We start from the raw sequence: 12800 nt of genomic DNA on the forward strand, positions 1-12800 counted from the left end.
TGAAAACCCAAAAAATCATATAAGAAACCCTAATATCAACTTAAATTCACAGATCTTAAATAAATAAATATATATCTGATGCAATTAACAAATTGAACGGCAAAATGAAAAAAGATGAGAAACCCTAATTTAAACGACGGCAATTAACGGATAAAAAGCTGAGCATAGAAGAAAAAGAAGAATATGTCTGAATCTGTGATCCGAGACAAGAAAATGAAGAGTAGTAATACCTGTTATCGATGTGGAAGAAGAATTATCGCGACTCAAAGAAATAGAGAAGCCACAATGTTGTTGATACTTTATTTATGATGATGATGATATTTGATTTGATATTTTATCATATACTTATGGCTTAATTAGTTAAATGGTCCCTTAGAGTGTGTTTGGATGAGGATTTTATCATATACTTAGGTTATTTTGTCGATTTTAGCATCCAAACGCACTGTAAGCTTCCTCGAAAGTAGGGGGTAGATGTTATTTTATCGTTTACGTTTTTACATTGCTAATGTAAGCTTCCAATCTTTTGAATAATCACCGGCTTGACCATTTTTTATTTGTTGGAACAGGAACTGATTAGGACAAACAACTGGTCTAGTTTTGTTTACATAGTCTCAAGTGATGTGCGTGACTGGAAGGCCCCTGAAAGAGCTGACATATTGGTAATTCGTATAATCATACTTAATACTTAGTCACATGTTTAAAGTTTTCTTTAAGCTGACTGATTGCTGTTATCTTGATTTTAGGTTAGTGATTTGTTAGGTTCTTTTGGTGACAATGAGCTGTCTCCTGAAAGCCTTGATGGCGCCCAGAGGTTCCTAAAGAAAGATGGAATTTCAATACCATCTTCGTATGTAAATTCTTTTCATTTCACAAGTTTTATATTTATGTTTGTTAACAGGTTTTCTAATTTTTGCATGGTCTTTTCTTTTATCTTTTAGTATAAATAAAGACTAACTTCTGATAGGTTCGCCTTAATTTAATATGAATGACTAGTGAATTTGAGTCACATGGTTTTGAGAGTATAATACATACAATTTTCTGAATATTAGCTCACCGATGCATTTTGGAAAGGGGTTTGATCCTCTAAGAATGTAATATCCCCAAATATGTATAAGTGATTTATAGGAGTAATACATTTATGCCCGCTCTATGATTGAATGCATTTCGTATACAATTATTAGCTTAATAGTTTTGGTAGATGTTTGAGTTAAATTTATCTGGTATAGTTCTGTTTGTAGTCAGTGAAAGCCTGAAAGGAAAAAAGAAAGTGCTTGAATTTTAGATAAAATGGAGTTCTATTATTAAAAAAGACTAGATAGATCGTCATAATACTTACCGAAAAATGATGAAATCACGCCAACAGTAGAATTATGCTTTCATTTTTATTAGTTTTGATTTTATTTTTTTTTCAAAAAGTAAGATATCGCCTCCATGTATTCATACCCATTCGTGCTTTTAAGTTTTCATACTGTTTAACTCCATTGCTCGCATAGTCACATGTATATTTGAGGCTTTGATTATTCGAATAATTTATAGGTACACAAGTTTCCTCCAACCATTGACAGCTTCAAAGTTATATAAAGATGTAAATTTCTAGTTCTCCCTCTATCAAATTTACGTTGTAAATTCAGTACGTTTAACAGGCTTTTATTGGTTAAACTTCAGGCTAAGGAAATAAAAGAAATTTTACATTCAGAATCTGCTTGTGTTGTGAATATGTACAATGTGGACCGGCTTGCACCATCTCAGGAGGTGAGGAACTTCCCATTCAGTTTGCTATCCTTGATTTTCCTTTTCATATTTCTTTGGTATTATCACAATTTTTTCCCATTTGACCAGAATTAGGTATCTTTATCTAAGATCCTATATAACTTCAGTATTGCTGTTTGACAATGCTTTTTTAGTAGTATTTCTGTTAGATTTAAATAGCTTCAGAATGTTGTGATCAACTAGCTTCTGCTGATTCTGTTCGGCTTTGATTAATTTTTTTAGGTTTTTACCTTTACTCATCCAAAGTCCTTTGTTGGAGAAAGCAATCAGCGGTATCAGAAGTTGTGTTTCATGATACCTAATGACACTGGGTCAGCAATGGTTCATGGTATGTAGGGTCTTTCTACTCCTATTGAGTGAATAAGTCTTCATAAAAATGATAAATTATAGTCTATTTTTTTACTCTTAATATCATGCCATTTCTGAGGTCCAATATTTTCTTATATATGGGCACTCTGCACACCTAAAGGTTGTTGATGATCTCAGTGAAGCAGAAGTTGTATATACTGATGTTGTCCTTGTTTGAGATGTATGAAGACCTTGGGGTCTATTTGTTTCATGGGAAAGTGGAAACTTTAAAATATAACAATCTCAGTGTTTTAATTTGGATATAAAGGATAAAGGGGGAAGGTAAATGATGATGCACGCATATACCTTTAAGATATAGGTATTTTATGGGTGTTTCAAACTGGAAATAACATAAAAAAGTACACGAGAATGGAAATATTTTTGAAGTGTTTTGTTTCCTTGAAATGAATCTTTTGATTAACCTTTTTTAATGTTGTGTAAGTAGAATGCCTTTGCTGTTGTCTGTCCAATTAGATTTCAGATGAGTAGGGATCTGATGTGTAAAAGTAACATACTGGATTGTTTGGGACCCGGGCATTCACATATCTTAGTTTCAGGATGCCAGTAATATACAAACTTCCAAATTATATCTATCAAATTCTCTATGCTGTGTTATAGTGCAAGTCATTTGTATAATTAGCTACTTGTGTGAAAATATCATCTGGTAAACCATGTTTGTTATTTTGATACTGATCTTTTGTGCACTTTGTAGGATTTGCTGGATATTTTAATGCGACACTTTATAAGGATGTGTTTCTTAGAACTGAATCGTCAACTGCGACGTCAAAGTTGAAAACTTGGTATTGATCATTGTTACCCTCTTTAGTGATTTACTCGTCTGGGATAAAAGAAGAAATTTAAATTTTGGGGTTTTTTCGCAGGTTTCCCATGTTTTTTCCATTAAGGACTCCAATTTGTGTGGAGAGTGGCTCTCTCCTTGAAGTTCATTTCTGGCGCTGTGTTGGTTATAGAAAGGTTGATTATGTGCCATATCATTTCCTGCATTATCTTCATAGATTTATTTTTCTTTTCATTTCATATTATTGATTTGGATATTGAAAATCTGAAACAGGTTTGGTATGAGTGGTGTGTTACATCTCCTTCTTCATCTCCAATTCACAATTGTAATGGTCGCTCATGCTGGATGGATCTTTAATAGAATGCAAATGATGTCTGAAAAACTACACCGTACAGTCCTCATACTGATATTTTGTGAAATAGTATTTCAGTAGTTACCATTTACAAAATCATTTTTGGAAGTCATTTCAGTATTTCAGTAGATCATTAATATGAAATCATTTTTGGAAGTCTTTACAAAATGATGTTGAGATGATTTCTCTGTTTACTATCCTGTCATTGAGTATAAGATTCTTAGAATTGTGATTTTGAGACATGCAAATGGCATTTTCAATCAGGCGGTCAAAACTTTGAAATTTAAAGACTGATTAGCGGCTCGCGCGAGGTCTATCTGGATCTTGTGCAGTCTATATGGTCTTAATCAGACGGTTTAAAATTTAAACACTAAAACTTTACGTTTTATAAAATCAAAACATATGTTTATTATATATCATCCGAACAAGATCGGACGGTAAAAAACGTGTGACGGCACGACCGCATGCAGTCAGTGACTGCATTGGATCTGAGTTATTGAACCTCACATTGTAACTTAGGAACATAACTACTTATGTTGCTTATATTGACATTCATGACACAAGATTTATTTTACCATAATGTCTGAAACTTGGAGGATATGTATTTTACAATCCCCACAACTATCAATTTCGAAATATGTCAACATTTTTCCACCTGCGATGAAAAAATTTAGGACTACTTTACACAAGAAGATAATTTGGGAGAATAGATCTTCTTATATATGTGACATGAAATTCAGTCTCCACAATTATGCGCAGATGATACCTAATTTACACAAAAATAAAATAAAAAGTTGACTGTACCATTGATTGGTCAATAGGAGAGATACAAAGGGCATGGACATTGATACTAATGAAACACTTGAGAAGATCAGATTTTTAATTCAAAGTACTGCTATTTTTATCTAAGACGTTATATCACTCCAATAATCCTGAATCCACATAACATCAAAAGGAATTGCAAATTTAGCTAAACGATGAGTCATAACATTAGCATCACGCTTCACATAAAAAAAATTGGTTCAAACTAAACCGATATAATTAACTCATATGCTGGATTGAATCAGCGGTGTGGATATATTAAATAAATATGGGTCATCTGCGGACAAGGGTCCTCTCCGGTGCAAATTCCACGGGAGGCCCTGCAGTGCAAATCCACACCATCAATAATTTTTTAAATACAAAGTCTGCCAGCACCAAAAAAGTAATGAATGGTCCAGATTTTACTGGACAAAAACTTCATGGGAGACAATCCCTTCCCGTCATATGCCGATGACACTTGTTAAGCATATTAAAAAAGAAAAATAATAGATAAAATTAATGTTCAAAAGATGACTTTTTATGTTTTTAATGTGTTAAATGCACAAGTTTCGAGGCAAAACTTTAATATTAGTATGTTTAACAAGTGTTCCGAGGTCACCGTTTAACAGTTTCCAATAAATATTACTCATTTTAAAACGGAAAAGGTAAAAAGATGAAAGTACACCTCATAAATGTCGAAGGCAGCATAGTTTAGGGTGGCCCGAAACCATCTATACTTTTGAGAGCTCTGGTTTACAAGTTGAGAATTACTTATGTCATCCTACCAGTTACGTATTTTTCATTTTACTTTTATGCTACTTAAGCAGCAAACGTTATAAAAATTTTGGTAGGGTGTTTTTTCTCAAAATTTCTCATTTTTATAACGTATGTTACTTAAGTAGCGTACAGAATCCGCTAACTAGCTGACATTATAAAAATCTTGAAATTTCTCATTTTTATTAGCACGCTACTTAAGTAGCGGATGTTATAAAAATCTTGATAGGTGTTTTTTTTTCTCAAAAATTTCATTTTTATAACATCCGCTATTTAAGTAACGGATGTTATAAAAAACATTCTTCTACATATAATTTGTTACTTAAGCAGCGGATAGAGTTATATTGGTAATTCCCTATAATTAGTAGATTTTTCTACAACAATGTTGCTAAGGAATCTTGCAGTGCCATTTGGTGTGGCAGTAAGCAGAGATGGATCATTTGTAGTTGTTAGTGAATATCTGGCAAACAGAATTCAGAGAGTGTGGCTGAAATGACCAAGAGCAAATTCATCATATCTATTTATGCTACTTGCTGGAAGATTTTCAAGAGGAATTCAAGATGATAATTTTGCCAATATCATATCATCATTGTTTGAACATTATAGTCCAAATACATTAGTTACTCGATCTATCTAAAAAGTAAAATTTCTCTTATATTAAAGAACAAAGAGTAAAAACTATGAACTTAATTATTTCTTATATTAATCATTCTAAAAAAAATTGTTTTAGTTATATTAATCATACTGTGATTTTAAACAATATTAATAATTCTCTAAAAAAGTTGTTTAAGTTAATTTTAAGTTTTACTTTGTACTCAATTTTTTTCTTTCATCTTAGTGTCCCTTAAGTTATAAATACTATTATTTTTTTTTCCTTTCATCTTAGTATCCCTTAAATTATAAATATTATACAACTTGACATTTTTTTTGTTACATTTTGATCGTTTAAGTTATGAATATTAGTAACTTTGATCTTTTAAGTTGCGATCGGAAGGGGATTGGAACCACTTGATGTCAGAACTGACCCCCGAACCAGATTAAACGGGTGGTGAAAACAAAAAAAATAAAATCACAACTTAAGTAATCAAAATGAAACAAAAAAAATTTAAGACACCAAATTATCTAATGTTTATAATTTAAAGAAGAAACCTAAAATTAACTTAAAGAAGAAATTTTATTTAACATTTCTTTTAACCAACAGTTTTCATTATTTTATATTTGAACCTAAGTAGACAATCATATTAGGCTTGTTTTCATTTTCTGCATAAGACAAAGGTTCAACCCATTGTTTTGATTCACTGTCACAGTCCATCAGCATTCCTGTAGAACAGCTACCCAACAACAATGACTAAATACAAAAACCTGATTGCTTGAGTGGAACACATTTATTTATCATTATGGAATTTATGAACATTTAACCACCATCCTACTATGGTGGCCTTACCTGACTGACAACATTTCATTAAGCAAAATGTCTACTATCATTCATGAAAATAGCACGTTCAGTATTCCACTCTTGAAAATTCATTTAACTCTTAAGAGGAAAAACACCAACAAAATTGACTAGTTGGATGGAACTCAACTTGAAATCTGGGCAAAACATGAATAATAAATAGTTCAAACACACTAAAAAAATTACATGCTTTAAGCAACAGAAACGTAAGACAACAAATAATACTCAGGTCCACATTCAAAGGCTAATAAAGTAGTAAAGAAGCATTCTGAATCCATGACTGCAGTATTCGGTTTCCATGCCTCTCCCTTGAACTAGAAACATAGTATTTGGTTTTCTCGGAGTAACCCTCATGGCTATCCATCTTCCTACTCCCTTCTGTGCCTTCTTTCTCCACGATCATCATCATCCCTTCGATAATGCCTTCTTTCTCCATGATCATCATCATCCCTTCTGCGCTTTCTTTCTCCAGGATAATCATCATCCCCTCTGTGCTTTCTTTCCCCACGAACATCCTCATCCCTTGAGCTCTTTCTTTCTTTGCGATCATCCTCATCCCTCGAGTTCTTTCTTTCTCTGCGATCATCCTCATCCCTCGAGTTCTTTCTTTCTTTGCGATCATCCTCATCCCTTGACTTCTTTCTTTCTTTGCGACCATCCCCATCCCTTTTGCTTTGTGCTTCTCTATGACGACCCTCATCCCTTAAGTGCTTTCTTTCTTCATAATCATCTTCATTCCTCAAGGTCTTTCTTCCCGTGCGATCATCCTCAATCCTTCTGATCTTTGTTTCTCTATGATCCTCCCCATCTCTAGAGCTCTTTTTCTCTCCACTATCAGCATCAGATTCCTCTTCGGAATCATAACGTTTGCTCATCTTCATATGTCCCTCCACTTCTTTAGTCTTATGCCTAGGTAAGACTTCATGATGATCAGAATCACCATATGAATCATGCCTCTTACTACCCTTTTCTGGTTTTTTATTACTTTTTCTTGCACGGATGCTGTCATCAGTATCAGAACTAAAATCAGTATCATCACTGTCCTCCACCCTGCCTTTCTTGTGGTGCTTAGATGTCTTTTGCTTCTTTTTGGCCTTGACCTTCCTCTTAGCATCACTATCAGAATCAGCTCGATCACTACTGTCAGTATCAACCCTACTGTGCTTCCTTCTACCTGTCTTCTCATCATCCGTACTGCTATCTGAATCGGATGAATCATCCTTGTACTTTTTCTTGAGAGTCCCACCCTTCTTGTGGTGCTTTGTGTCTTTAACACCCTTTTTCTTAGTAGTTTCTTCTTTTTGAATTACCTCCAGTTGTTTCTTCCGACTGAAATCTCTGTCCAAAAAGGAATGTTCAGGTTTCAGAATATGTTTTGCATCAGCAAAAGAAACATCTTTCCCTTCATTGTCAGGCCCCTCATCATTCCCTTCTGCATTTAATTCATTAGCTTCAGATGAAACTATGCCAAGAGCAGCTTTCAATGTTTCCATCTGCCTTTCCTTTCTAGCAGCAATTTGATGAGTCTGTGTATCAGAAACCCTGAAAATCCACAAAAAAAAAAATTATTGTTCAGCTTTCAATGAGGATATGTATATTTCAGTTTTTTGTCATGAAAATAATTAATTCATTAATTCATAAACTGCCCCAAAAATGAATATGAACCACTTAATTCAAACCCATGGACAAAAACAATGTCATGCTGACCAACAATTCAGAGAGAATGGACAATTCAACAAGCAGTGTAAAGATCAAATCATCAGTCATACTCATACATGAACTAAAACAATCAGTAATCAGTTTTGCCAAATATTCAAGATTAAGACACAAGTTTCTATAATCATATGGAATAAGAAAGACTGGATAGCTGATATACACACAGAAGAAAGAGCGAGAAATTTAACTCAATTAGGATTGCAATTTGACTCATTTCTATCAGCTAATAATCATGTACAACCTATTCCATCAGTTTAGGTAATTTACATCTAAAGCAGATCCCTCATGTTTGGGCAGTCTAGGCTTTCCAGCAAAATTAAGAGTAGAAAAATTGTCCTTCCTTTTTTAGCTCATAATTTCCTGAACATAGGTTATTATTTATCTGTAACTGTATTCTGACTACAAAACCTTTTCTTCAAAATCTACATAAAGAAATCACAACCTAATAAGCCATCATCCAGGTTTAGCAAAAGATTATCATGTCAATGATAGGTCTGTGAAGTTTGTTTATAGGAGGAGGGGTAAAAAAGGGAATGAGGAGCTGGTGGGGACAGAGGGAATAACTAACAGCACACATGGCAGTCAAGAAGTGGAGGGAAGCATGGGAGTGAGTGAAAGAGAGGTGTTTAAAGGAGGAGGTCACGCATGATGCAAGGGGGATTGGATTGGAGTGGTAGCAGGGACTAGGAGTGAGAACCTTCCTCACACCAGTAGTGGTATTCTCATCTTGGGAATATTGTTTTCCTATTTCATGTAATTGTCATCACTGCAGGGAGTGATTACTCCATCCATTGTCTTAATATTATATAGCTATTGTAAGAAGTTGACACTTAATATTCAGATATTATATAACAGTAATTCTATCTTGAGCTTTCCATCCTTCTAGAGTCTATTATCATGTCAATAACAACAGCTGTGGTGTACCTAGGATCCTGCTCTAGGGGGTGCATACTATTCAACTTTAATTAATAATTATAATCATATATATAATCTCCTACAACAACAATAACACCAATAAAAATAATTTCTCCATAATCAAAAACAAAAAACTATGCACAACAAAAACCAATTAACAATTAATACACTTCAAAAATTTTGGTAAAGCAATGACAGAACCAACAAATTCATCAATTGGAATCATATGTCATACTCATACACAAATATCTAAAATCCAAAAACTCACTTGTCCAAATTAGAATCATTTTCGTCAGCTGCAGCCTCCAAGCTATTGCGAGCCTCCTCGAGTTTCTCAGCGATCTCAGCATCAGTATAACCCTGATCAATTAACTTGTCTTCAAGAATAACAAGTTTGAGTTGAATCTGACGCTTACGATCATGCTCAAGAATCTCTTTGTTAGCCTTTCTGGAAACACCAGCAGTACCCTGATCTCCTTCAAAGCCCTTCATATTCTCAGCAACCTTGGAAGTTCTCGGCTTGACGAAGAACTTGTTGCTCTGAATGTAGCCATTGGTACCAGACCCTCTTGGAGTTTGTAACCCTATTCCGTTATACATATTGTGACAAAGCAACAACTGCAATTGAAAACCCAAAAAATCATATAAGAAACCCTAATATCAACTTAAATTCACAGATCTTAAATAAATAAATATATATCTGATGCAATTAACAAATTGAACGGCAAAATGAAAAAAGATGAGAAACCCTAATTTAAACGACGGCAATTAACGGATAAAAAGCTGAGCGTAGAAGAAAAAGAAGAATATGTCTGAATCTGTGATCCGAGACAAGAAAACGAAGAGTAGTAATACCTGTTATCGATGTGGAAGAAGAATTATCGCGACTCAAAGAAATAGAGAAGCCACAATGTTGTTGATACTTTATTTATGATGATGATGATATTTGATTTGATATTTTATCATATACTTATGGCTTAATTAGTTAAATGGTCCCTTAGAGTGTGTTTGGATGAGGAATTCTAGAAATTCAAGGGATTTAAAATAAAAGACAATTCAATTGATTCAATTAAATTCCCTTCATTTTCAAATTTTATTGTTTGGATAAAGCGATGAAATTGTTTGGATAAATTTTTATTAAGAATATTTAATTAAGCTTGCATCAACTCTTGCAAACCCTAAACCTAACCAAAACTTGCAAATTTACCTTGGACCAAATTTAGGAGAGACTTTGTTTTCTGATTTTTGTTAGTTAGGGGCATTTTAGGTTTTTTGATGTGGTGTCAAATTTTTAGATATGGGTATTTTAGGTTTTTTCAGGGCACATTGGCGTCTTATAGATATATAGATTGTATGTACAGAACTTATATACAAATTGATAATTATAATCTCATCCAAAACATACAATAAACATATGCCTGAAAGCAAAATGCAAAAACCATATGAAATTATGCATTTACAACACTGAAAATACAAATTGATCATTATAATTGCTTAAAATCAAAAACCGATGAAATCACAAAATGCAAAATCAACCCAGAGAAATTGACAACACACAAAAATGAGATAAATCGGAAAAGGGAGAGTAGAATTTACCAGAGATAGATCAAGTTTGGAGAGAGTAAAATCGAGTCAGAAAACAATCTTCAGAGAGAGGGAGAGAGAGATCGATTTGGAGTTAGAGAGATCGATGGAGATAAAGCGATGAAGTTGGAGTTGTTGAGAGAGAGCGATGAAGTGTCTGTTTGGTTTGGCGTTTTCAAGCCCCAAACGCAAGTTACCAACTGCAGAAGCTATTTGAACCAATTCTCACATGTTTGGATAACTTGCAAAATAAATTCTCTGGAAAGTGAATTCTGCCTCAAACGCGAGTCACCTTAAAGCCACAAATTGGAGCTTCGCGTCAAAGGAAAATCAATTCTAACTTAGTATTAAAGATGTATGTTTATATATGGGAATAAAAGAAGTAAACAAGGGAGAAGTGAGGAAAAAATTGTGAAGAAAGTAGAAACAGAGAAGGGAAAAGTGGTGGAAAAAATTCTGAAGAAGTAGAAGAAGAAAGAAGTAGCGGCTGGCTGACAGCAGTGGCGATTTCAGTAATATTAGAGAGCCTAGGCAAAATTTTGGAGGGAATTTTATCAACCAAATTTCTAGATACAATAATATTTAAAAGACAAAGTTGTTTCTGCAATTCAAAAACATATTTAAATTACATTAGTACTTCTCTTTTTATGCAAAAGAAAATATTCTTCACAATATACACTTGTAGTATGCCTATTGTAAGGCTTGGTCAATTATGAAATCAACATAATATAATGTAATTTCCCCTAATGAAAGAAATCCATAACAAACAACTGTGAGAAAGAAACTGATATCTGATCAACGAGACTACATTTCAAACTGAATACAAATATCACAAGACTATCTTATTCTTATTTAATATTGTGTATAAGATCAAACTGAGATCAAGAATACAAGGTTTGTCATCAGCTTATAAAAGAAAGAAAGTGCTTCATCAACAAAGGTGATTTTGATCCATCAAAGTGAACACAACACAAATGTCCACAATTAAACAAAGTTTTAGTTGCAGTTACGATGACAATAATATCACAAAGTAGAAAATCACCAACTTAGTTTACAACAAGAGGCATCATGAAATCAAATAGTTTTTAGAACAAAAACCCTTCATTCTCACTATTTTAGAACAAAAACACTATTGCAGAACCAACCAAAACTACTTATTTATATAACCAAAACAGCTTATTTATATAATCACTTAACAATCAAAACAGCTTAATAAATTTAAAATTCAAAACAACACCAAATCATCAAACAAAGATTCTAGATTGAGAAGGTTAGGTTGTTAAAAATTAATTGCAGTATGTTAGTTTGCTTACCTGAAACGAGACGAAGAGAAAGAGTGAGTGCGGTGCGGTGTGGTGCGGCGCGGTGAGCTGAGCAGTGGTGCGGCTGCGGCGGAAGATTGAACGGCGTTACGGCGAGGTGAGGGAGAGAGATTGAGAGCAGTGAGAGAGGGATTGAGAGCGGCGGCCGGTGGCGGTGGGTGAGAGAGGATCAGCGATTTTGAGAGAGAGGGATCGAGAAAGCGAAAGCAAATTCTAACTCTTCCTTTTTCTGTTTTTGTTTTCATTTAAATATATATATATATATATATATATATATATATATATATATATATATATATATATATATATATATATATATATATATATATAAGAATGGCAGCCCAGGCACGTGTCAGGCATGCCCGGCGGTATACTCGCCACTGGCTGACAGGAAAGAGAGAGATTAGGGTCGTAACAATTGGATATTCTTATTTTATGAGATGGGTATTGGGTTGTATAAGCCCATATTTTATTTTTGAAGCAAAGTCCATATATTATTACTTTTCACAATTTTTGCTACTAATAATAATAATACTGTATTTTGCTTAAAAAAAAAATAATAATAATGTATAATAATAGTAATTACCTATCTGTGCCAAAAAAAAAATTAATTCCTATCAATTTTTTTTTATAATTACTATATAGTTTCAAAATTTTCACATTTTTAGGTGTCATGATTTTATTAGAGACAGATTCATCTAGTTCGATACCTATATAGTTTTATTATAGAGACCGATTCATTCTACCAGTTTAATCCGGTTTGTCGTGCGGTTCGACCAGTGACTCAGTGGTTCGACCAATGAACCAGTGAACCAGTATCCTCTCTGGTTCGATGTCCGATCCGATTTTTAAAACACTGATTCTAAGCGATTAATTTTTAGTTACATGGAAACTTACCTATTTACCCTTAAACTTCTTCTTCTTCACATCACTCAGATTCAAAGTCATATGGATCTGTCTTTCCCC

General features: G+C 33.6%; 2 protein-coding genes across 2 annotated transcripts; one reads left to right on the plus strand and one right to left on the minus strand.

Annotated features, from left to right (window-relative positions):
* Nucleotides 1–471: 471 nt before the first annotated feature.
* On the plus strand, nucleotides 472–2925 carry LOC123922934 (protein arginine N-methyltransferase 1.5-like). The gene is made up of 7 exons (XM_045975591.1): nucleotides 472–507; nucleotides 567–659; nucleotides 744–847; nucleotides 1537–1585; nucleotides 1666–1752; nucleotides 1993–2098; nucleotides 2831–2925. Exons 1-7 carry the CDS (start codon nucleotides 472–474, stop codon nucleotides 2923–2925), a joined length of 570 nt encoding a protein of 189 aa, XP_045831547.1.
* A 3403-nt stretch (nucleotides 2926–6328) lies between these two features.
* LOC123919675 (protein starmaker-like) lies at nucleotides 6329–11911 on the minus strand. The gene is made up of 3 exons (XM_045971645.1): nucleotides 11826–11911; nucleotides 9197–9546; nucleotides 6329–7839 (listed from the first exon to the last, which is right to left on the minus strand). Exons 2-3 carry the CDS (start codon nucleotides 9526–9528, stop codon nucleotides 6666–6668), a joined length of 1506 nt encoding a protein of 501 aa, XP_045827601.1. The 5' UTR covers nucleotides 9529–9546; nucleotides 11826–11911; the 3' UTR covers nucleotides 6329–6665.
* Nucleotides 11912–12800: the final 889 nt, after the last annotated feature.

This window comes from Trifolium pratense, linkage group LG4, assembly GCF_020283565.1.
Source record: "Trifolium pratense cultivar HEN17-A07 linkage group LG4, ARS_RC_1.1, whole genome shotgun sequence".
NCBI classification, from domain to species: Eukaryota; Viridiplantae; Streptophyta; class Magnoliopsida; order Fabales; family Fabaceae; genus Trifolium; species Trifolium pratense.